At 40.7% G+C, this 26,249-nt stretch overlaps 1 protein-coding gene across 1 annotated transcript in view; it reads left to right on the top strand.

Moving 5' to 3' along the window:
- Ube2h (ubiquitin conjugating enzyme E2 H) overlaps positions 1-26,249 on the top strand; it is a 76,179-nt gene that overhangs the window by 9,249 nt on the left and 40,681 nt on the right. Inside the window, exons 2-3 of the mRNA XM_090333288.1 lie at positions 22,700-22,776; positions 24,185-24,259. Coding sequence (XP_090189414.1) covers positions 22,700-22,776; positions 24,185-24,259 — 152 coding nt within the window. The remainder of the gene's footprint in view (positions 1-22,699; positions 22,777-24,184; positions 24,260-26,249) is intronic.

Below are 26,249 nucleotides of genomic sequence, written 5' to 3'. Positions count from 1 at the left end.
TGGTGTGTCATAAAATAATAATGTGTGTACACATCATATAATCTAGGGTAATGTCACTTTTTGTGTGGGGAGAAACATTGGATTTTCATTTGGTTCCTTAGCTCTAGAGGATGTTGCCTTAGCTGCTGTTCTTACTTGCCACAGAAGACCTTGGGCAGTTTACTATGAGTCTATTGTTGGACTGTTCCATTCATACAATATCTTTATTTCAAGCTATAATCCTAGATTTCAATGCTAGAATACAGGTGTTTAAAATCAAACATAGGAGCAGGGTGCCAGTGGCTGAGATCTGAGGATTACGGGTCAAAGCCAGCCGGGGCACAAAAGTCCATGAGACTCTTATCTCCAATTAACCACCAGAAAACCAGAAGTAGTAGAGTACTAGGCTTGAGCTTAAGAACTCAGGACAGGCTCCTGGCCCAGAGTTCAAGTTCCATAACTGGCAAAAACAAACAGCTGGGCACTGGGTGACTCACATCTGTAATACTTGCTACTCAGGAGGCTGAGATCTGAGGATCGTGGTTCATCTTATCTCCAGTTAACCATCCGAAAATCAGAAGTGGCACTGTGGGTCAAAGTGGTAGAGCACTAGCCTTAAGCTGAAGAGCTCAGGGACAGCACCCAAGCCCCACAACCTACCAAAAAAAAAAAAACAAAGACAAAATGAACAAACATGGAAACTGGAATGGTGAGGCAGAGGAAGATCAAGAGTTCAGGGCCAGCCTGGGTTTTACTCAGTGAGTCTCTGTCTCAAAAAAAAAAAAAAAAAAGGTAAGTGAATTTGACCAATACTTATATAAATAGCTTATGCATTATTGTGTGTGCTTATGCATTATTGTGTGTGTGGCTGTATGTCCATGTGGTTCCAGTTTGGGAGTTTTTGGAAGTTTAATTGAAGATAAGAATTCTTGAACTTTACTGTAAGGCAGGCTTCAAACCATGATATTCAGATCTTATTTTCCTTAGAAGCTAGTACTACATGTATGAGTCTAGCAGCATATTCAGCATATTCACTCGTTAATCATAGGTTTAAAACAAAAATCAGGCATTATAAAAATAGGGAAGTGTGTGTGTGCATGTGTTTGTGTGTATGCTGGGCTTTGAACTCAGGGCATTGTGTTCCCTCTGCTTTTTTGCTCAAGGCTGACACTGCCACTTTGCTGGTTAGATGGAAATAAGCTTTGTCAGGACTGGCTTTAAACCTCAGTTCTCAGATCTCAGTCTCCTAAGTAGTTAGGATTATAGGCGTGAGCCACCAGCACCCAGCAAATTAAATTTTTTTTTTTTTTTTTTGGTTGGTCTTAGGGCTTGAACTCTGGGCCTCGGTGCTGTTCCTGAGCTCTTTAGCTTAAGGCTACTGTCCTACCCCTTGAGCCATAGTGCCACTTCCAGTTTTCTGGTGGTTAATTGGAGATAAGAGTCTCATGGACTTTTTAATGTCTGGGCTGGCGTTGAACTTCTATCCTCAGGTTTAGCCTCCTGAGTAGCTAGGATTACAGGTTTGAGCTACTGCACCTGGTGAAATTTTTTTTTTTTTTTAAGTAGTAGGGATTAAGCTCAAGGCTGTTAGCTTGCTAGGCAGAAGCTCTACCACTTGAGCCACAACCCCAGAAGTTGACTGTCTTTCAAGGGAAACCTTCCTGGAAGAAAATGTCATAGAAACAGGAGATAAATAAACAAGAGTGGGAGGTGGTTGGTGACTTTGCTTGACTAAATGAGTCACTGCAAATAGGTATGTACTAGATTGTAGAATGTGACCAAGATTGTGTAAGGTGCTGTAAGGTGAATAGGCTGAGCTTCTCCTCCCCCCCCCCCCCCCCCCCAATTTGGAAACACTCTGAGACCTGCCTATAAGGCCACATTTAACAGAGGAGAATGTACCCACAAAGTCTGACCAGGAACTATATGCTAATAGTTGAGAAATACATTGGTCCTCATGGACTGATTCCTTCTGTCTACTCAATTGGATATTGTGTTACATACATATTAAAGGTCTCCTGCCATCACATTAGTATTGAGTAAGGCAAAGAGATAAAAAACATTGTCTTTCCCTTTCTTAAATTTTAAGGAACTTGCCTGAGAGTTTCTCCCTACAAACTGCCCTCATAATCCTGGATAAGAAATGTCAGCCCCAGCCCTAGCTGCAGCAGAGGCTTGAAACAAGACTTTTCAACTGCCCTTATTTAAATCATGCTACAATAGATACTGAATTAGTTGGATAATAGCAGTGTCTGCCACAGTCAGTGTTAGTTTTATTTCTTCCTTTTGTTTACACATTTAAGAAAATTATCATCTCCTGTATTTTGGATCTTTTTTTTTTTTTGGCCGAGTGTTTTCCTTGAGCTCCTTTGTTCAAGGCTAGCATTCTATCACATGCGCCACAGAACCACTTTCAGTTTTTTCTGAATAGTTTCTTGGTGTTAAGAGTCCTACAGACTTTCTTGCCCAGGTTGGCTTCAAACCCTGATCATCAGATCTTAGCCTCCTGAGTAGCTAGGTATGAGCCACTTTGGATCTTTTTCATAAATGTACATGTTATTCTAGGTATTCCAGGTATTCTAGGTATTGTGGGTTCTTCTTTGCTGGGGACTCAAACTTTTTTTTAAATTTCAATATCACATGCACTTACATTTTGTGCCTTTTGTGTTCCTCTCCTAGTTTTTTTTTGTTTTTGGTTTGGTACTGAGGTTTGAAGTCAGGGCCTCATGCTTGCTCAGCTGGTACTGAGCTATTCAACCATGTCCTATTTTTTTTTTTTTTTTTGCCAGTCCTGGCCTTGAGCTCAGGGCCTGAGCACTGTCCTTGGGTTTTCTCAAGGCTAGAGCTCTACCACTTGAGCCTCAGCACCACTTCCAGCTTTTTTTTTTTTTTTATTTGTATGTGGTACCGAGGAATCGAACCCGGGTCTTCATGCATGCTAGGCAAGCACTTTAACCACTAGGCCAAACTCCCGGCCCCATGTCCTAATTTTTTAAATTTTACTTTTTTTTTTTTTTTTTTTTGCCAGTCCTGGGCTTGGGCTCAGGGCCTGAGCATTGTCCCTGGATTTTCCCAAGGCTAGGGCTCTACCACTTGAGCCACAGCACCACTTCTGGCTTTTTGCTACATATGTGGTACTGAGGAATCAAACCCGCGTCTTCGTGCATGCTAGGCAAGCACTCTACCACTAGGCCAAATTCCCGGCCCTAAATTTTACTTTTTAGCCAGTCATTGGAACTGAGCTTAGGACCTGAGCATTGTCCTTGGGCTTTCGAAAGGCGACAACTCTACCACTTGAGCCACAGAACCACTTCGAGCTTAATTTCTATGTATGTGGTACGGAGGAATCAAACCCAGATCTTTGTGCATGCTAGGAAAGCACTCTTACCAGTAGGCCATGACCTACCAGAAAAAGATTTAGAATTTGGATATTTTATAATTGCAGTTTAGGGATCTTCAGTCACTATTAGAAATGTCATAGAAACTGGTGATCACTTTCATTTTCTGAATTACTGCAAACTGCCATAAACATTGATAGTGTCAAAGTGCTGGGTGTTGGTGGCTTATATCTTTTTTCGGGGGGGGGGTAGTTATGGGGCTTGAACTCTAGGCCTGGGACCTGTCCCTGAGCTCTTCAGCTCAAGGGTACCACCCTATCCCTGGGCACGGGCATTGTCCCTGAGCTCTTTAGCTCAAGGCTACCACTCTAGCTCTATGCTTGAACCACAGCCCCACTTCTCATTTCTGGTGGTTAATTGGAGATAGAGTCTCAGACTTTCCTGCCTCGACTGGCTTTGAACCTTGATCTTCAGATCTCAGCCTCCTGAGTAGCTAGGATTACAGGTGTGAGCCACCTTGTCTGGCTGGTGGCTTATGTCTTAATCCTAGCTTCCTAGGAGGCTAAGATCTGAGGATTGTGGTTTTTAATATATATTTCTTTAAATCAGTTGTGGTGCTTGAACTCAGGGCCTGGGAACTGTCCTTGAGCTCTTTTGCTTAAGGTTAGCACTCCAACACTTTGAGCCACAGCGCTACTTTTGGTTTTCTTTCTTTTTTTTTTTTCTTTTTTTCTTTTTTTTTGTCAGTAATGGAACTTGAACTTTGGACCTGAGTGTTGTCCCTGAGCTCTTCAGCTCAAGGCTACCACTCTGCCCCTTGAGCCACAGTGCCACTTCTGGTTTTCAGGTGATTGATTGGCGATAAGAACCTCGATCCTTAAATCTCAGCCTCTGAGTAGCTAGGATTATATGTGAGCCAGTGGCACTTGGCTCTATTATACTCTTACCTCCAATTAACTAGCAAAAAGCTGGAAATGGAAATGTGCCTTAAGTGGGAGAGCACCATCCACAAGTGTGAAAACCTACAGTTTCAACTTCTTTAGCCTGCCTGTATGTCTGAAAGCTAGCCTGTCAGCTTATTCCTTGATCTTACCAATAGTACAAACCTTGAAACTGTGTCATGCTGCATCTTAAGTTTGAGTTGGACAACAGATGGTCTTCATAGGAATATCTTTGTATGGGGGTGGTAATTTAACATTTTTTTATATGTTTTGAGAATGTGTTTCATAAGGCCAAAATGAATAGTTGACCAGCTGGGTGTGTGTGTTAGGTATGTTTGTAGATCATAATATGAGAGAATTCTTTGGGCTCCTTTCCGTTACTAGCATTCTTCAGCTGCTAGTTCTTTTCTGATAGGAGCATTTGTCTTGCTTGAAGGCATGAACATTAAGACCTGCTAGCCCCTGATTTAATAGAAGCAGTTTTAGGAGACCAAATAGGAAAAAAAAGTTGTTTGGAAATTTGCCTAGTGTTTTAAAACAATAATGTTAATCATACAGCACAGAATGGTCAGCCCTTGGTGTTTATGTGTTTGGCATCAGCTCTTGGTAAGAACTGTCAAAGGAGTATATTCAAAAGTTTATTTGACATACTATCCAAAGGTACATGTGTTTGGTTAGTAAGTTATTGGGGCTAGAATTGAATCCAGGGTCTCCTCTTAACAGGTGCTGCACCACCAGTCTATACCTGGGTGCTATGCTTTTTTTTTTTTTTTTTTAATCTAATATTGGTTTGGTTCATGGAGAGTTAAGTTTAGAAATTTAAATTATACCTGGACACCTCTTTTTTGTTGGCTTTGAACTGTTTCTCCCAAACCTTAGCCTCATGAATACCTAGGATTATAAGTCTGAACCACAAGTTGTTGTTTTTAAATTTGTGTCAGTACTGGTGCACTTGAGCACTGTCCCTAAACTTTTTCTCCTTAGAGCCATCACTCCTTACCATTTGAGAAACAGCTCTACTTCCTACTTGATATTTTAAAATGAATAGCGGGCCGGGAGCATGGCCTAGTGGTAGAGTGCTTGCCTACCATGCATGAAGCCCTGGATTCAATTACCTGGTACTACACAAACAGAAAAGGCCAGAAGTGGTTCTGTGGCTCAAGTGGAAGAGTGCTGTCCTTGAGAAAGCCCAAGGACAGTGTCCAGGTCCTGAGTTTAAGACACAGGCCTGGTACACACATGTGTGTCCTTCCCCTGCCCCCTAAAGTTGTTAAGACAAAGTTCATCTGCATGTGTGCCACCCACCCACCCATAATATGCAAGGCTCTCTTTACATTTCTAAATAGAAGTATGTTTTGCACAATATCCTTGCCTGGATCCTTTCTTAGAAACTCCCCAGGGTTTGTAGGTAAACTCAACCTTACCCTTCTGTCATCCACTTCAGCTCTATCATCTAGCTTAAGCATACACACAAGTGTGCACACATTTGCACACAAGTTTTCATGGGTGGGTAAGGAGTAGGAATGTGAGGGTAAACAGTTGGGCTGTTTATTACTCCCTGTCTTTAGCAAATACAGTGCCCATTAACATCTTGGCATGAAAGTGGGATTGGATTAATTGGATACAAGGTGATTGTTAGGAAATAAAGTTAAGCTGTGTGAACTTGAAGGCATGTTGTAAGACTGGGCAAATGGGAACTTTGCAGATGGTTTGGCCATTAGCTATAAGTATGCTCAGTGTATTTAGCAAGTGGACAGGATGTTCTGTGTGTGTACGGTGTAACCTTGAAGCCTTGTTTTTACTTCCATTTCCAGAGCTGAAAAGCTACTTTCCTTTCTCCTAGTTTGACAAAATACGATTTTTACATCTGAGGTAGGCATTGCAAGATGCTGAAAAGAATGGCCCGGTGGGCTGGGAGTTTGAGCTAGTGGTTGATTATTTGCAAAGTGTACACAAAGACCCCCAGGTTCAATTCCTTGGTACCACATACATAAAAAGAGCTGGAAGTAGTGCTGTGGCTTCAGTGGTAGAGCGTTAGCCTTGAGAAAACCCAAGGATAGTGCTCAGGCCTAGAGTTCATGCCCCAGGATTGAAAAAAAAAAAAAAAAAGGAATGGCCTGGTTCTGGATCTGAAGTATATGTGTTAGTGTAAGTGTATAATTCAGTTATAACCTGAAAACAGATTTTTTTTTTTTTTTTTTTTTGCCAATCCTGGGACTTGTGCTCAGGGTCTGAGTACTGTCTTTGGGCTTTCTTAAGGTTAGAGCTCTACCACTTGAGCCTCAGCACCACTTCTGGCTTTTTTTTTTTTATGTATGTGGTACCGAGGAATCGAACCCGGGTCTTCATGCATGCAAGGCAAGCACTTTAACCACTAAGCCAAACTCCCGGCCTCTGACTTTTTCTATGTATGTGGTACTAAGTAATTGAACCTGGAATTTCATGCATGCTTGGTAAGCACTCTGCTAGGCCCGGATTATTATTATTTTTTTTTTTTTTGCCAGTCCTGGGCTTGAGCTCAGGGCCTGAGCACTGTCCTTGGACTTTCTCAAGGCTAGAGCTCTACCACTTGAGCCTCAGCACCACTTCCGGCTTTTTTCTATGTATGTGGTACCGAGGAATCGAACCCGGGTCTTTGTGCATGCTAGGCAAGCACTTTAACCACTAGGCCAAACTCCCGGCCCCTATTTTTTTTTAAGTAGGAAGAAAATACAAACACATTAATCACTTGCACATGTTTTATGTTAAAAGGCTGAGAAATGCAAAGTAGATTAATTAAGATCTATTATACTGCATTTGTTGTTTTCAGTAATGGATGAAAGCTCATGCTCAATCTGGACATTGTTTTCCTTATTTTTTCTTCCTAGAATCTTTGATGGCAGAGGACTTATGTGTTAAATTAGTAATTGTTTTAAGATATTAGAGTCCTAGAATAGGTTCAATTATTTACCTTAAAAAAACTGGTCATTAGAAGAAAATTAACAGGTACAGGTATGAGCCACCAGCAACCAGCTTTGCTTGCTTTCTTGCTTATTTATTTATGCTAAGACTCTTACCTCCAGTTAACCGCCAAAAAACTGGAAATGGAGCTGTGGCTCCAAGTGGTAGAATGCTAGCCTTGAGCAAAAAAGCTTAGGGACAGCACCCAGACCCTGAAAGCCCCACAATCAACAACAAAAAAAGTAAAGTTGTGATAAATAGTTTGACTATTAAGTTAACACTTATATAAACCCTTTACTTTTTTTGAGGAGGGTGGGAGTGAGTGTTCATGGGACTTGAACTCAAGAGGGCCTGGTAGCTGTGAGACACTAAGCTTTCCCAAGGTTAGAGCTCTACTACTTTGAGCCATAGCTCTACTTCCAGTTTTCTGGTGGTTAATTGGAGATAAGAGTCTCATAGCTTTCCTGCCTGGGCTGGCTTTTGAACCATGATCTGTCAGCTCTCAGCCTCCTGAGTAGCTAGGATTATAGTTGTGAGCCACTGGCATTTGGCCCCTTTAAGTTCTTATTGAACTTAATGTACTTTTTGTTTCTTGGTAAAACTGAGGTGAAATACAAAGATAGGCTTTCCCTATAGCTGTTGACTAGAATACGATAGGCAAACTTTTTCTGAAAAGGACAAAGTGGTATATATTTTAAGCTTTCTTCTTTTTTTTTTTTTTTTGGCACCAATCCTAGGGCTTGAACTCAGGGCCTGAGCACTGTCCTTGGCTTTCTTAAGGTTAGAGCTCTACCACCTGAGCCGCAGCACCATTTCTGGCTTTTTCTATGTATGTGGTACCAAGGAATTGAACCTGGGTCTTCATGCATTCTAGGCAAGCACTCTACCAATAGGCCAAACTCCCAGCCATATTTTAAGCTTTCTTGCAAATATTCAACTCTGCTATTGCAGTGCAGAAACATCCCTTGGTCGTTAAAGCAGATTGGCATCACATGTTCTAGTAAAACTTGTTTACAAAAACAAGTGGGCCATAGTTTGTGGACCCCCTGATTGAAGGAATTAAACCTCATCATGAAGTCCTACTTTTGTCCTGCATCCATACACATTTAACTTACACTTTGCTGTAAAGCTTTTCATGTGTGTGTGTATATATATATATATATATGTACACATATAAACACACACGTATATACTTGGATACACATGTGTGTGCGCACACACATTTCCATTTGAGTTATTTGCCAAATTAGTACAGCTGCCTGCCTCTAAAACATGTCTAAGCACATCTGAACAGGTCCCTAAAACTTTTTACATATATAGTGATTTCAGTACTGTATCCTGCAAACCCAAGAGTTTTGTTTTTTTGAAACAAGGTCTCACTTGTAGCCCTGACCTCAAATACTTTATGTGGTACCCAGGCTGGATCTTAACCTTGGATTCCCTTACCACCTCCTCTAAACTGCTGGAATATAGACATATACCACTATTCCCTGGTAGCCTGTTTTGTTTTGTCTTTCCTTTCCTCTTTCCCTTTCCTTCCCACCTCCCGCTTTTTTGGGGGCTTTTCTAATTGAACCCCGTATCTCACACATACTAGGTTCTGAGCCATATCTCCAGGCCTGTTATGTATGTATGTGTGTATGTATGTGTGTGTTTTCATCTGTTGCCTATGTGTCTTAAATCTTTCCTCATTCTACTTCCTCTGTTCTTGTACTCTTCTCCCCTCTCAGTCTCCAGTGCCATTGTTTGGCAATTTAGTGCCCATGAAAGCCTAACAGGTACAAAAGTCAGTTGAATGAAGTTGCTGATGAAGTTATGAGCCTTAATATAAAAGTGAGTTCCAATGAGTGTAATGGTATATACCTATAATACCAGCACTTGCAAAGCCAGAGTAGGAGGATTTCAAGTTCAAAGTCAGCCTCAGCTATATAGCTAGGTCCAAACTCCAAAAAATACAAATATCCTTTCATAGAGATGTAGTGTTTCTTAGATATAGGTCCACAATTCAGTGCTGCTGAGCTATTTAGGTACCAGTACACTGGTGCCCAGGGTACAGCTTAATCCCCTTTCACTTCCTCAAAGTCTTCCTTGATACTCCCACTCCATATTTGGCCTACTTTTCTTGTCTGCTGTAAGCTTTAGTAATGCAATAGTGTTTTCCCTATATGTAAGCAGTTACCCTTTATGTAATCAAATGTTTGTGTAGCTGCAACACCAACCTTCTTCAAGCTGCTCTTCAGAGGATTGGTTCTGTATCTTACTCTACAGTTGTACACTGTACATCTAAGCTGGGTCATTTTGAAGAAATGGGTTCAGGAAGGAAATAATGATAAATATGCATTGATTTTTACTTATTGAAAGGTCCTTTCTTCAAAAAGGAATTTAGAAGCCTAAGGAAAACAGCAAGAGGAAAATGTCCTTAGATCGGGGTCTGTGGTACGAAGAACATTTGGTAGGCAGGCCAAGGCTCAGAATGTTCCCTCATATACATTTGTTTGTTTATTGGTGTCAGCTCTGGGACTTGAGTTCGGAGCCTGGGCACTACCCCTGTGCTTTTGTGTTCAAGGCCTGCACTCTACCACTTAAACCTTGAGCCACAGTTCCATTTTGTTTTTTTTGGTGGTTATTTGGAGATAAGAGTCTCAAGGACTTTCTTTCTGGAGCTGGCTTCAAACCAGGACTCCTGAGTAGTTAGGATTGCAGGCATGAGCCCTCAATACCCGGCCCTTCTTTACTCTCCCTGGCCTGGTAGTAATCCCTAATGCTAATAGCTGTCTGGGCATGTAGATCAGAAACTCATGGGGAGGGTACCTCGTCCAAGTATAACTATTTGATTAAGACACTCCCTCCCTACTGCCACCTGTCAGTGGGGAAGTAGTATTAGTGCTCTGGTGATGGTTGTACATACATCTTCATATTTCCAATTATTTTTCCCCATCTGGCATTTTCTCCCTGCTCCTTATATTACAAAATTCTTCAAGTTCTTCCTTGGTCTCTCCCTTTTTCTAAGATACAGGACTTTCATCACAGTGAGGTTCAAATGACACTTTAATTTTCTTTTACTTTAAAAGTTAATGTTTAATTAGCAGTAGCAAATCAAGATAATCTAATTATGACATGAATGCTCCATATATATATATATATATATATATATGTATATTCATTTGTAATAGGTATTACTTGTTCCCAAAATTGATTCAAGGTAGATGGTGTGTATAAAAATGTGTGTGTATGGGCCGGGAGTTTGACCTGGTGGTAGAGTGCTTGCCTAGCATGCACAAAGACCCACATTCAATTCCTTGATACCACATACGTAGAAAAAGCTGGAAGAGGTGCCGTGGCTCAAGTGGTAGAGCTCTAGCTTTGAGAAAAGCCCAAGGACAGTGCTCAGGCCCTGAGTTCAAGCCCCAGGACTGGCAAAAAACAACAAAACCCAACAGTATACTTTGAATATAAATTCACCCCTGTTCCTGAGAAACTACATTCTTAGTCCTGTCTTGAGTATGGACTTAAAAACTTTTAAAACAGAATTGTTAATATTTTGGAAAGCTGTAGGTTTTCATTCTGCATATCTTTTTTTTTTTTTGGTCATGGGACTTAAACTTTGGGCCTAGACACTGTCCATAACCTCTTCAGCTCAGGCTAGCACTCTACCACTTGAGCCACAGCGCCATTTCCAGTTTTCTGGTGATTAATTGGAGATGAGTCTCGTGGACTCATCCTTACCCTATCTTTTCCCTCACAGCTAGACTCTTAGGAGTTCTCTAAAGACAGCTTTTCTTGGGGCCCTAGATTGGCCCCTGAAAGTGGGTTGCAAAGTGGGAAGGAGGTGCCCATTTGTTCTGTGCAGCTGAATCAGAAGCATTGGAAACAATCCTTTGCTGTCATATTTGGGAGTACTCCTTGCTGATTTGAGCCTGAGCCTATGCATATAGTTAGCTAAGCTTCTAAAGAAGAAATCTCTTTATTCTTAAGTGACTACTTGGTAATCTACATAACAAATGAACCATTTTGGTTTTATAAATGAGTAGTTTTTGAAACTAAAGTTGTTAAGACAAAGTTCATCTTTTCACAGTAGGGTTTCTGTAGAAAACTTTTTTGTATTCTATTGAAATGCATCTAGTTTGAACTAGGAAAGCATATTCCAATAATAGACCCATGTAATTAGCCTTTACTATAATGGAATGAATACTGAAATTTTGTACATTATCATCATCAATTGGTTTAGTCTCAGGCAGACCCACATAATAGCTAGAAATCTTGATTGAGATACACAAAGGTTTCTGTCTTATTCATAGACATGCTTTAGTTCTTGAAACTAAGAAAACATCAAGCTCTTACATGGTCTACTTTTTTGGTAATCATCTGCTGATGGTAAGATTAAGAATTGTTGCTTCAGAACTGTCATTATTTTGAGTTAGAAGAAAATGTCAAGGGACACTTCATTTAGTGCCACATGCAGGCTGGACCTTGTATAGAAATAACACTGGGTGGGCCAGGAGTTTGACCTAGTGGTAGAGTGCTTGCCTAGCATGCACGAAGACCCGGGTTCGATTCCTCGGTACCACATACATAGGAAAAAGCTGGAAGTGGTGCTGAGGCTCAAGTGGTAGAGCTCTAGCCTTGAGAAAGTCCAAGGACAGTGCTCAGGCCCTGAGCTCAAGCCCAGGACTGGCAAAAAAAAGAAAAAACACTGGGTGTGTTGGTGAATAATGAAATCCCTGGTTTGTAGAGTTTGCTGATTTCTGAGGTATAAGTCTTCCACCATGGCTGCCTATCTACTCATATGATGTCATTGAATTTGAAGTTGGGAAGAGGTATGTATAGTTGGCTAAATTAGTCAATTGAATTAGCCTTAGCTGTCCAATAATCAAGATTTTACAGCTTATTTTTAAGCCTTTTTTCTTTTTTATTTCTTTGTTGTTTTGTTTTTTTTTGAGATTTGGTCTTGTATTGCCTGGGCTGACCTCAAACTATGATCCTTCTGATTCAGTCTACTAAGTGGCTAGAATTATAGGGTGCATCACTGTGCCCCAGAATAAAGCTTTTATTATGTTTGTGTGTGTGTGTGTGTGTGTGTGTGTGTGTGTGTGTGTGTGTGTGTTGAGGGTGGGGGGGAGTATTAGAATTGAATTAAGGGCCTGCGCATTCTAGACAAATACTCTTTTATTTTTTGGTCAATCCTGGGGCTTGATCTCTGGGCCTAGGCTCTGTCCCTGAGCTGCTTTTGCTTAAGGCTGGCACTCTACCACTTGAGTTACAGTGCTATTTCTGGCTTTACCTTGGGGGGGGGGGGTAATTTATTGGAGATAAGAGCCTTGTAGACTTTCTTGCGGGGTCTCCTCAGATCTCAGCCTCCTTGCTCGCTAGGATTATAGGTGTGAGTCACCAGTGCCTAGTAAATGCATTTTTTTTTTTCTGTCGATGGGGCTTGAACTCAAAGCCTGGATGTTGGACAAGTATTCTCGTCACTTGAGCCATGCCCTCAATGCCCTCAGTCCCATAAGCCTGTATTTTAAAAAATTATCTTATTTCATCTTTACTTAAAAAAAAAAAAAAAGCAAAACCTTAGTTTATTGACTAGTTTACACACACATTGGTGACTAGTCAACACACATTGGAGAATTTTAATAAACACATTTTCTACTACAATCATGTTGCTGATTGTTCCTTGTATACATAGATGGCAGATACAGATTGACTTTTTGTTTTGGTAGTTATGGGTCTTACTCTGGGCCTGCATGCTGTCCCTGAGCTCTTCACCTCAAGGTGCCCTTCCCTTTGAGCCACAGCACCATTTCCTGTTTTCTAGTGGTTAATTGGCTAGAAGAGTCTCAGGAAGGGCTGGGAGTTTGGCCTAGTGGTAGAGTGCTTGCCTAGCATGCATGAAGACCCGGGTTCAATTCCTCAATACCACATACATAGAAAAAAAGCCAGAAGTAGTGCTGTGTCTCAAGTGGTAGAGCTCTAGCCTTGAGAAAACCCAAGGACGGCGCTCAGGCCTTAAGCCCAAGCCCAGGACTGGCAAAAAAAAAAAAAAAAGTCTCAAGAACTTTAGTGCCTGGGCTGACTGTGAACTAAGATTCTCAGATCCCAGCCTTCTGAGTAGCTAGGATTATAGGCGTCAGCCACCGAGCCCCGCACCCATGCCTACTTTTTGTTCTATTTCTCTGGATTCACGTATTGAAGCATCATCAACAAAAAAATAAAATAGCTCTTTTTTGTTGTTGGTTTGGTATTTATTTAGTGAGTCAAGCTATGTAGCCGATGATGGCCCCAAACCCACAATCTTCCTGCCTCTCCTTCCTGAGTGCTGCAATTACAATTGTGTACCATGGAGCCTAGCAACAAAATTCATGCAGATGTAAACAAAATACTCAAAGGTAGTATCATCATGGATTTCAGACATTTGACAAGGACTAAACATTAAAGAAACCCCCCCTCCCCAGCTTGACTTACCACATAACTAAGTACTGATATCACATACTAAGTACTGGTAAGAGATGTTAGGAGGGCATGTCTCATTAATTTCCTTCCTGCTGTAGAAAGCTAAAACATGGCATTCTGAAAGAACTTTTGTGTGTTTTTCAGTAATTTTATTACGCATAAGTTGTCTTTAAAACTACTGTTTTTCTCTCTGCAAGAAGTTATAAAGTACTTCTTGAAAGCAGTCATTGATAATTTAACAAATTCTTAAATTAATTCTAGGTGGTTGTTTCTCAATTCAAGAATCTTTAAGGGCTGGGAGTGTTGCATAGTGGGTAGGGTGCCTGGCATGCATGAAGCCCTGGGTTTGATTGCTTGCTACCACATACACAGAAAAGGCTGGAAGTGCCAGGCACTGGTTGCTCACACCTGTAAGTCTAGCTACTCAGGAGGCTGAGATCTGAGAATCACGGTTCTAAGCCAGACTGGGCACAAAAGTCCATGAGACTCTTATCTCCAATTAACCACCACAAAACCGTAAGTGGCACTATGGCTCAAGTGATAGAGTGCTAGTCTTGAGCTGAAGAGCTCAGAGACCGTGCTCAGGCCCAGAGTTCAAGCCCCATGACCAAGACATACACACACAAAAAGGCTAGAAATGGTGCTGAGGCTCAAGGATATAGCACTAACCTTGAGAAAGCTCAAGGACAGTGCCCAGGCCTTGAATTCTAGCCCCAGGACCGGACAAAATTTTTTTGTCCAAATATTAGATTCAGAATTTTAAATTTCATATCAAGCTTTACTGTTGAATGACCAGATATCATCTGCTAAACATCTTGGCTTTCTTCAGATTCAACATGTACAAAGTAGAATCTTTCTTCACAAGACCTTATTTTTATTGTTGTTTACTCAATGATATCTCTAAATAACTTGGAACTAAAAATCTTGGAATCGTCCTTGTCTAGTCTGTTTGCCCTCTTCTGTATCAAGCCCACCTCAAAACAGTTTTCTTTATCTCTAGTATTTTTAAAGTGGTAAAGCAAGAAATTTAGAGAAAAACATTTCCTGTTCTCGTGTAAGAAATAGGAGTTAAAGACTCTCCAAACATTTTTCTTAAATCCTTTTCCTTGTCTGAGTTCATAGTAATCTTATCATTTGTTGCCCTTATTGCTTGCCCTCCCAAATGTTTAATTCATAAACAAAGAGCAAGTACATTTCTCTTCAGAGAATTGAGTACATTTAGCTTCATATTAACCAAGCTATAAATCTGAAAGTGAAAACTGGAAAGCTAGTATATAATTTTCAGTGTGAACTGGTGTGTTTGAACTTTATTTGACAATCAGAGCAAAGGTAACAAGATGAATCAAATGTATAATGATCTCACATAATTTGATGGATGATGGCACAGTCCTATGGTGGAGATATGCGGTACTAGCACTCATGTTTGTGAGTACAGAAAGTTTCCTTTTTCTCCCCAGCACCTGCTAGCATTTCTTTTTACTTTTTCTTTGGTACTTACAGAGTGAGCTTACTCTGTCTAGCACTGTGGGTGTGGGTATGCTCAGACATGTATGCCCGTGCTATAGGGCTTAAACTGGTACTCTTTTTTTTTTTTTTTTTTTTTTTTTTTTGCCAGTCCTGGGGCTTGAACTTGGGGCCTAAGCATTGTCCTTGGGCTTTTTCCTCAAAGCTAGCACTCTACCACTTGAGCCACAGCACCATTTCTGGCTTTTTCATGTATGTGGTACCAAGGAATCGAGCTTGGGTCTTCGTGCATGCTAAGCAAGCACTCTACCATTAGGCCAAACTCCTGGTCCAAACTGGTGCTCTTTCTAAGGTTAGTGCTCCAGCTGAGGCCAGCCTCAATAAAAGGTGGGCCACAGGTCTGCTTCCAGCTTTTTGGTGGTTAATTGGAGGTCAGTTTCATGTACTTTCCTGGGGAGGCTGGCTTTGAACCTGTATCCTCATGTCTCAGCCTTCTGAATGGACAGCATTATAAGTATGAAGCACCAGTGTCTAACAACTACCTTGCTTAAATTCACTCAGTCTGTCTATACTGTGTCTTGCCATGGGAGAAACCATACTTTCTCTTTGAGGTGGTTTGTACCCCATTCTTCCCATTCATTATATATTGATCTCATTTGATCTCAAGTTGAGCTCTAGCAGAGTCTCCTTATTTTCTTGTGTTAGAGAAGCCTTTATCTCAGCCATCATGTAAGAACAAAATGTCAGTTTCCCCCTGGATTACTTCCTTTAGCACCTTTCTGGGCTAAGATAGAAACACTTCCTTCAGAAGGTTTCCCTGCCATGTCCCTCTATTTTTCTGCCTCATAATGGATGGCATATCTGTTCCCCACTGAGCTTTGAGCTGTCTGAAGACTAGTGCTCTTGTTTCTAGATCCTACTGTCTGGCCAGTATTTACTATCAGCCAGCTTCCGTTGAGTACCCCACTATGAGGCATGCACTTGGCACGAATAAAAGAATGAATCAGATTATTTTTTGCCCTTTGAAACTTGAATTTTGTGGGAGTGAAGGAAGATATAAACAGACAAATAGTACTCATGGGAAGGATTTTTGGGCTAGGAATGTGGCTTAGTGGTAGAGTGCAGTGCTTCCCTAGCATGTATGAAGCCCTGGGTGTGATTCCTCAGTACCACATAAAAAAAAAAAAAAAAAACTTAGGGGTTATCAATGTTCAAGAAGTAATGTACCCACTACTGATGAATGTAACTAACCCCTCTATACATTACCCAGAAAATAAAATACAATTAAAGTAAAATGAAAAATAAAACTTGAAAAATTTTTTACAAAAAAAATTACTAGGAGTCAGATAATAGGCCAGGGTAGAAAATAATTGGGGGTTATGTATGTTCTGCCACAATAAATAGAAAAAGTAATAGCACCAGAAAATGTTGCACATACCTATAATCCCATGCACATAAAAGGCAGAGATCTGGATGTTAGTGGCCCAAGGCCAGCCTTAACATAAGGTTATTGAGATATTATCCCAGCCTAGGATAGTAGTGGTTCAGACATAATCCCATTGGCAGGAGAGGCATAGGTCGAAGGATCATGGTCCAGTTCAACCCTGGGCAAAAATGTGGAAACCTGAGATAATAAGGAAATAAAGGATTATGGGGGGAGGGTAATGGGTACCAAGACATGTGAAAGGGTATTAATGTATATGAATTAATGCACCTTCTATCTGGCAAATACCATGTAACCCTTTTACTAATTACAATAAAAAAAAAAAAAAAGAAATAGGGGCCAGGAGTTTGGCCTAGTGGTTAAAGTGCTTGCCTAGCATGCATGAAGCCGGAAGTGGTGGTGAGGCTCAAGCGGAAGAGCTCTAGCCTTGAGAAAGCCCAAGGACAGTGCTCAGGCCCTGAGCCCAAGCCCAGGACTGGCAAAAAAAAAAAAAAAAAAAAAAGAAATAAAGGATTAGAGGCATGGCTCCAATGATGAGAGTGCTTACCTAGCAAGGGGGAGGCCCAGATTTCAACACCATTACCATAGTTTTAGAGGTGGCATTGAAGACACATAAAGGACAAGAAGCAAGTATCCATAGAAAACCAAAGAAGACAGGTTGTTGTACTTCAGGAAATATGATTGGAAAGGCAGAGAACGTGTGGTGTATTGTGCCAATCATATTGAGGTTTGGGGGAGGGAAATGAGACAATGAGACACATAGGTAAGATTTGTTCGGTAATAGTACTGTTAGAACTTGTGATTCAAATTTTGCATGTTCTTTTTTGCATATTCTCTGGTATGTTAATAATAATGATTGAAAAACTACAATTCCATCTTAGATGAAATATATCTTACAATTGCAGATACTTTGTTGGGGATATTAGGTTTGAGCTTTGTATCATGAACCCATGAAATTAATACTTTTTTTTTGTTAGTCATGGGGCTTGAACTCGGCCTGGGTGCTAGACCTGAGCTCTTCAGCTCAAGACTACTGCTCCACTATCTTGAGCCACAGCACCTCTTCTGATTTTTTGATCTGATTTTCAGATGGCTAATTGGAAATAAGAGTCTCACAGACTTTCTTGCCTGGGCTGGCTTTGAACTATGATGCTCAGATCTCAGCCACCTGAGTAGCTGGGATTACAAGTGCGAGCCAGCTATTTTTGTTATTGTTATTGTTGTTGTTATGGGGCTTGAGGATTATCCCTGAGCTCTTTAGCTCAAGGCTCGAGCTCTGCCACTTTAGCCACAGCACTACTTCTGGCTTTTTCTGTGTACGTCCTACTGACAAATCAAATCCAGGGCTTCGGTGCGTGCTAGGGGAGCACTCTACCACTAGGTTACACTCCCAGCCTCATCCTAATTATTATTATTTTTTTGGTCAGTCGTGGAGACTGAACCCAGGGCCTGAGCACTGTCTTTGGGCTTTCTCAAAGCTAGAACTCTACCATTTGAGCAACAGTACCACTTCCACCTTTTTTCTATATATGTGGTACCGAGGAATCGAACCGGGGTCTTCATGCATGCTAGGCAAGCACTCTTACCACTAGACCAAATTCCTAGCCCCTCATCCTAATTATTATTAAACATAAGGCAATTTCTTATAACTACTTGAGCAAATAGTCAGATAGGATATTTGCCTAGTAACTACCTTTTTGAATATTTATCAAGCAGACTTCAGCAATGTAAATGCTACTGTTTTCTATATCACTTTAGATTATTTTTTAAACATCATCAAGGCTTTTGTTAAACTTCCAGAAGATAATCTTGTCTCTCATAAGTTATCCAAATGGACATTTGAAAGTAGCCCAGTTACGTAAGAATACATTCATTTGTTTTGAAGTAGGGAGTTGTCTACTTGTTAGACCATATATAGATCACATTTAGCATTCTAATAAGTTCACCTATTTTGCATTTTCAGTATAAAATCTTGGCAGGGATCTTGAACCTGTTAGGCCTTTTTTTTTTTTTTTTTTTTTTAAATTTATTTATTTATTTATTTTTTTGCCAGTCCTGGGCTTGAGCTCAGGGCCTGAGCACTGTCCTTGGACTTTCTCAAGGCTAGAGCTCTACCACTTGAGCCTCAGCACCACTTCCGGCTTTTTTTCTATATGTGGTACCGAGGAATCGAACCCGGGTCTTTGTGCATGCTAGGCAAGTACTTTAACTACTAGGCCAAACTCCCTGCCTGTTAGGCCTTTTTAAAGCAAAGCACATATACAGGTATAAGTCTGTTATCTAGTGTTTTTAATTTTTGTGAAACCAAAGTGGAATTATTAATTCTACCTAATATTTGATATCTACTATGTCTAATGAGCATGGAATAGTAAAGGAAACAGGTGTCAGCCATTCATGTTCTGGAAAAAAGTAGGAAGTAAGAAGGTCTTGTAATCAGAGCTTTTAGAGCAGTGGTATCTACACTGTTATAAGGACACATATGTATACATGTGTTATATTTTTCTTTTTCCTTTGGATTTATAGGTATTTATATCTTAAGGAGCTTGCTTTTAGACTTTTTCGCTTAGATTATAGAGTTAAAATTAATATGGATAGTCAGGTCTTTAACCTCTAACACTGATATCTCTGATCCAAGAAGGCAGGATTATAGGCTTGAGCCACTACACTTCTCTTCTATACCTATTTCTTGTATACGTCTTGGCTGTTTCAGAGAAAATCCTAGATTTGATATGTTTTAAATAATTGAATTTGTTTCTCTCTCTCTCTCTCTTTTTTTTTTTTTTTTTTGCCAGTCCTGGGCTTGGGCTCAGGGCTTGAGCACTCTACCACTTGAGCCTCAGCACCACTTCCGGCTTTTTGCTACGTATGTGGTACTGAGGAATCGAACCCGGGTCTTTGTGCACGCTAGGCAAGCACTCTACCACTAGGCCAAACTCCCGGCCCCTTGAATTTGTTTCTTTTAGAGAATTTTTATAAACATAGGCTCCCAAGGTAATATTTTTGTGTGTAAATAGTTAACAGACATACTACCTTTTACCAAGAAAACTAGGTAGTAAAGTTTGCTTAATTTCTTCAGTCTTCTAAATCTTCTTCAATCTTCTGTTTTTTTTTTTTTGGAAACACATAGCACTAAACCTAAAGAAAAAGCCATATGAAGCTGGTGGATGTAGCTTAGCTTAGTGGTAGAGCATATGGTTATCATGTGTGAGGTCCTGGGTTTGATCTGCAGCAACACACACACACACACACACACACACACACTTTGATCTGCAGCAACACACACACACCAACACACACACCAACACAGGTTTGATCTGCAGCAACACACACATACACACACACACACACACACCAACACACCAACACACACACCAACACAGCTTAAGCTTAGTTCTACTTCTATGCTGAAGCACATTCTTCAGTCCAGGAACTTTGCTCTGGAGGCCACCCTCTTATTTTATAAACTTATTGTCAGCAAGCTTAGAACACGATGATATCTGGATTCTGGATTTTTGGCATGATCATACCAATCCTGTGATATAGGCTTAGCTTTTGCCTTCCTTTCTGAAGAGTATTTAAAAAAAAATCACTTCTAAAATCTAATATTTCTCCCCTTCCTCCCTCCCTCCCTCCCTCCCTTGCTCTCTTCCTCTCTTCCTCCCTTCTTTCCTTCCTTCCTCTTCCTTCTTCTTCTTCCCTCTTTCTTCTTCCTCCTCTCTTCTCCTCCTCCTGTGTTTTCTTTTTTGTTGTTGTTGTTTTGCCAGTTCTGGGCTTTAGCTAAGGGCCTGAGCACTGTCCTTGGACTTTCTCAACACTAAAGTTCTACCACTTGAGTCATAGCACCACTTCCAGCCTTTTTTTTCTTATGTATGTGGTACCAAGACATCAAACCCTGGTCTTCATGCATGCTAGGCAAGCACTCTACCCCTAGGCCAGACTCTTGGCCTCTGTGTTGTTTTTTGTTGTTGTTATTGTTTTGTTTTATTTGTTTTTTGTTTGGGTTTTTTTTGGCCAGGCCTAGGCACTGCCCCTGAGCTGCTTTTGCTTAAGGCTAACGTGTGTGTGTGTGTGTGTGTGTGTGTGTGTGTGTGTGTGTGTGTGTGTGTGTGTATATATATATATACACATATACACATATATATTATACATACATACTTGGACTTGTGCAGTCCAAGGGAACCAAAAAACTTAATTTCAAACTTACAAAAATAAACACTTCATTTTTTTGGCCAGGCCTGATCATACACACCGGGAATCTCAATGCTTGGAAGAATGAGGTTGAAGGATTAAGAGTTGGAGGACAGCTTGGACTATAACAAGACCCTCCCACCCATTTTTTCCCTCTACTTAAGAGATCATTAAATTTTTCTCTTTGATTTCATTTTTTCTTTTTCTTTTCCAGTCTTGGAGCTTGAACTCAGGGCCTGGGTATTGCCCTTGGGCTTTCTGAAGGTTAGTGCTCTGCCACTTGAGCCACAGCACCACTTCTGGACTTTTCTGTATATGTGGTACCAAGGAATCGAACCCAAGACTTCATACATGCTAGGCAGGCACTCTACCACTAGGCCAAGCTTCTGGCTCTTCGTTTTATTTTTCTTTTCCTTTTTGTTTTTGCTGTTGGTTGTGGTGCTTGAACTCTGGGCCTGGGTGCTATCCCTGAGCTCTTCAGCTCAAGGCTATTGCCCTACCCCTTGAGCCACAGCACCACTTCTGGTTTTCTAGTGGTAAATTGGAGGTAAGAGTCTCACAGATTTTAGTGTCTAGGCTGGCTTTGAACCTCAGTCCTCAAGATCTCAGCCTCCTGAGTAGGAATACAGGTGTGCCCAACTCTTCATTTTATTTTTGTGTAGTATGTGTAATTAAAATATAAATTACTGTGCTGGTTGAGAAAGATGTTTCCATTCTGTTGTCTCTAGATTCCTTCACCCACCTCCCTTTTTCTTTTCTTTCTTTTTTTTTTTTTTTCCTATTTCAGTGAGATTTGAAAGCTACCCAAAGCCTAAAATTCTATCAAATTTTCTGGGTTATACACCACAAAGTACAGAGACATAGGATACATTTAGAACAGTCAGCTTCTCTCGTACTGGTACAGATTTAATTTGATTTTTGTAATTGAATCCTAGTACTTTAAAAGAAGGCAGAGTCTTAGAGCTAGGTAATTGTCAGAGGAAGAGAATTAGAAGGGTTAACTTTTTGTGATTAGACAACACTAGAACTGAAAGGCAAAACTAGAGGAAGGGAATTTGGAAAGGAAAGTAAAGGGTAGGTGAAAATAAAATGCCACAAGTAAGACACTTAAAATTTTTTTGTGGGGGGCGGTATGGGTGGTTGTAATACATTGTATTACCTATTTTGATAGTTCAGTGAGCCAAAGAGAAAATTGTGGGGATTATCCTTAGTAAATTGTTATTTTAACAACATAGCTCTTCTAGTTTTAGATTAAATATTTTGTTAAACATTTGAATTTGACTAAAAGGATTACCAGATTTCAGTTATTAAGGGCTCATTGGGCCCTTAAGAAAGGAAGAGATACAGAGGGGAGAAATACTGAAAGTGCCTTTCATTTGCATATTATTAATTTTCCCTTGAAGAAGTCCTATGAAGTGATATTTTCTGTGTTGAGAAAGAACAAAGGGTTGTGTAGTCAGCTGCATTACTTGTCTAAGCTAAAAACCACGTTAAATGACAATCATAAGATAGGAATGTAAATGACAATCATGAGATATGAATGTAAGTCTTTCTGAGTCCAGTGATTATGCATATCCTTCTCCTAAGCATATAAATCACCTCCTAAACCAGTAGAGATGTTAAATATATATATATATTTTAACTTTTATTTATTTATTTATTTATTTTTTGGCCAGTCCTGGGCTTGAGCTCAGGGCCTGAGCACTGTCCTTGGACTTTCTCAAGGTTAGAGCTCTACCACTTGAGCCTTAGCACCACTTCCGGCTTTTTTTTTTTTTTCTATGAATGTGGTACCGAGGAATTGAGCCCGGGTCTTGCATGAATGCTAGGCCGTATTTTACATTTTATTAGTATCCTATTAAGTTTTGGTAGCATTTTTTAACTGGCATATCTTGATGTCATCAATAGTCCTTTGCTATAATATATAGCCTGTGTGATTTCCTTTACTTCTAACTCAGCATTGAGAGTAAACATGAAGTTACAATCCTGGGAGGACTCAATGAATTTGTAGTGAAGTTTTATGGACCACAAGGAAGTAAGTATATGTGTTACTATGTGCTTTTCCATTACAGTATTTGTTTATTTGTTTCATTGGTGGTGGGACTTGGACTCTGGGCCTGGGCACAGTTCCTGAGCTCTTCAGCTCAAGGCTACTGCCCTACCCCTTGAGCCACAGGGTCACTTCTGGTTTTCTAGGGGTTAATTGGACATAAGAGTCTCATGGTCTTTAATGCCTGGACTGGCTTTGAACCAGGATCCTCAGATCTCAGCTTCCTTAGTAGCCAGGAATACAGGAATAAGCCACCCACTCGGCTCACTAATAATTTTAAGCTAGGATTACATGCATGAGCCATTGCCCCTGACATTATTACAATACACACATGCACACACACACACACACACTTTTTTTTTTTTGGCCAGTCCTGGGCCTGAGTACTTTTCCTGGGCTTTCTTCAAGGCTAGAGCTCTATCACTTGAGCCACAGTACCATTTCCGGCTTTTGTCTATGTATGTGGTACTGAGGAATTGAACCCCGGTCTTCGTACATGCTAGGCAAGCACTCTACCTCTACCACTAGGCCAAACTCCCAATCCCGTATTATAGTATTTTTTTTTCACTCTCTTCCTCAATAGACAGTAGGATCAGTAGGAATATCAGAGATGATGCCATGCATAGTTTTTTTTTTTGTTTTTGTTTTTTGGCCAGTCCTGGGACTTGAATTCAGCCCTGGGCACTGACATTAAGCTTTCTCAAGGCTAGCACTTGAGGCATTGTACCACTTCTGGCTTTTTTTGTGTGTTTGGTACCAAGGACTCAAATCCGGGTCTTCATGTATGGTAGGTAAGCGCACTCTACCACTAAGCCAAACTCTGGCCCCTAGAAAAGTATTTTAATCCAGGTGCAGTGGTTCACACCTGTAATCCTGGCTACTCAGGAGGCTGAGATCTGAAGATCCTGGTTCAAAACCAACCCCGGGCACTAAAGATCGAGAGATTCAAACCATTAGAAAACCCAAAGTGGCACTGTGGCTCCAGAAGTAGGGCGGTTGCCTTGAGCTGAGCTCAGGGACAGCACCTAGGCTTAGAGTTCAAGCCCCACAACCAATGATCAAAATATATCAAATGCATCTTGGTCGGTGTTATTCTTACTGTTCTTCCCCTAGTTTCCCCATCCCATCCCTATCCTCAAGTTACATAGTTCAACTTTTCTATAATGTATATGTATTTAGTATAAAGACTGCATTTGCTCACCTTTCTTCCTCCACTCCTGTGTCCGCCTCTATCATGGCCCTCTCCCCCAACATGTTAGTTCTGTAATTCAACATTCATTTGTTATTCAAAGGAATTACTTCATTGGACTCCTCCCCTAAGTATTACCTCCTTAAGTCAGTTTGTTTGTGAAGACGTAGTTTTAATGTATGACATTTGTTATTTTTATTTCAGCACCATATGAAGGTGGAGTATGGAAAGTTAGAGTGGATCTTCCTGACAAATACCCTTTCAAATCACCATCTATAGGTATGTGACTACTTGATTTCTCTCCTTAGATAATTTTGGGTGGGGAGAAAAAAGATGTGCATTTTGTGGAAGATAATTCCAAATTATTTAATTGAATTTATCATGTTTAGGGTTGGGTAATCAGTGGCTTTAGGAGGATTTCATGGTGTAACAGAAAGCATAGAATTTTCTTTTTTTTTCTTTTTTTTTTTTTGAGCCAAGCTCCACTTCCTGTTTTCTAGAGTTTAATTGGAGATAAGAATCTCAGGTCCACGGGCCGGGAGTTTGGTCTAGTGGTTAAAGTGCTTGCCTAGCATGCATGAAGACGCGGGTCTGATTCTTTGGCACCACATACATAGAAAAAAGCCGGAAGTGGTGCTGAGGCTCAAGTGGTAGAGCCTCTAGCCTGGAGAAAGTCCAAGGACAGTTTCAGGCCCTGAGCTCAAGCCCAGGACTGGTAAAAAAAAAAAAAAAAGAATCTCAGGTCCTTTTGTGCCTGGGCTGGCTTTGAACCTTGATCCTCAGATCTCAGCCTCCTGAGTAGCAAGGATTATAGGCGTGAGTCACCGCACCCAGCTTTTTTCTTTTTCTTTTTTTTTGTCATTGGTCGTGAAGCATAGACTCTGGGCCTGAGCGCTGTCCCTGAGCTCTTCAGCTAAAGGCTACTGCCATACCCCTGAACACAGTACCACTTCCAGTTTTTTTAGGGCTTAATTGAACATAAGAGTCTCATCGTCTTTAGTGCCTGGGCTGGCTTTGAACCAGGATCCTCGAATCTCAGCTTCCTTAGTAGCTAGGTTTACAGGTATAAGCCACCAGCCCGGCTCACTAATAATTTTAAGCACTTTAGTATCAGAAACTCTAACTGTATATCTGTTTGGAAGTAAACAACTTAAAGTAGTTTGAGGTTGACTGCTCAGAAGGCTGAGATCTGAGGATCATGGTTGGTAGTCAGCCTGGGCGGAAAGTCCTCTCCAATTAATCACCACAAAATGAGCACTGTAGCTCAAAGTGGTAGAGTGCTATCCTTAAACAAAAGAGCTTAGGGACAGTGCCCAGATTCTGAGTTACAACCAACCAAAAATGTTTTTTATTGAGATTATAGAGTAGTCGTAATTTACTTTCATCTGTATATGATTTTTTTACTTTTATTATTTTTAACATTTATGACAAAACAATAACTTGAGCCTCATTATCACTTCTAGTTTTCTAGGAGTCAGTTGGAAGTAAGAGTCTTACAGACTTTCCTGCCTGGGCTGGCTTTGAACCATGGTCCTTAGATCTCCACTCCTACATTGTTAGGATTATAGGTGTGAACACCCAGCTATTATAGATTATTGTTATTATTTGCCAGTCCTGGGCCTTGAACTCAGGGCCTGAGCACTTCTCAAGGCTAGAGCTCTTCCACTTGAGCCACAGCACCATTTCTGGCTTTTTTTCTGTGTATGTGGTACCAAGGAATTGAACCAGGGTCTTTGTGCATGCTAGGCAAGCACTCTTCCACTAGGCCAAACTCTGGGCCCTAGATTATTTTTAAATGTTGCAAAATATTGATCAATTTTAAATAGGAACAATAAAATTGAAATACATGAGCAATAAAATGGAAATACATTGAGCAATCTTTGTTGAATCAGATCATACCTCATGGCAAGAATTACCAGCATCTTGCTGTTGTTGTGGACTGTCTTCAAAACTAACATTAGATCTGCTAGAGTTTACATCAACTCCCTTGACACTATATGAGTTAGAGTGGTCACAGAAATAAAAGCCAACATTGGCCGGGAGTCTGGCCTGTGGTAGTGTGCTTGCCTAGCATGTAGGAAGACCTGGGTTTAATTCCTCTGTACCACATACATAGAAAAGCCAGAAATGGTGCTATGCTCAAGTGGTAGAGCTCTAGCCTTGAGGAAAGCCCAAGGACAGTGCTCATGCCCTGAGTGCAATCCTCAAGATTGGAAGAGGAAAAATAAATAAATAAAAGCCAACAAAAGGAGCAACCTCTCCCCCAGCA

Source organism: Megascapheus bottae, chromosome 5 (genome assembly GCF_031878675.1).
Source record: "Megascapheus bottae isolate mThoBot1 chromosome 5, mThoBot2.hap1, whole genome shotgun sequence".
Classification (NCBI taxonomy): domain Eukaryota; kingdom Metazoa; phylum Chordata; class Mammalia; order Rodentia; family Geomyidae; genus Megascapheus; species Megascapheus bottae.
This window is presented reverse-complemented; position numbering and strand designations above follow the sequence as displayed.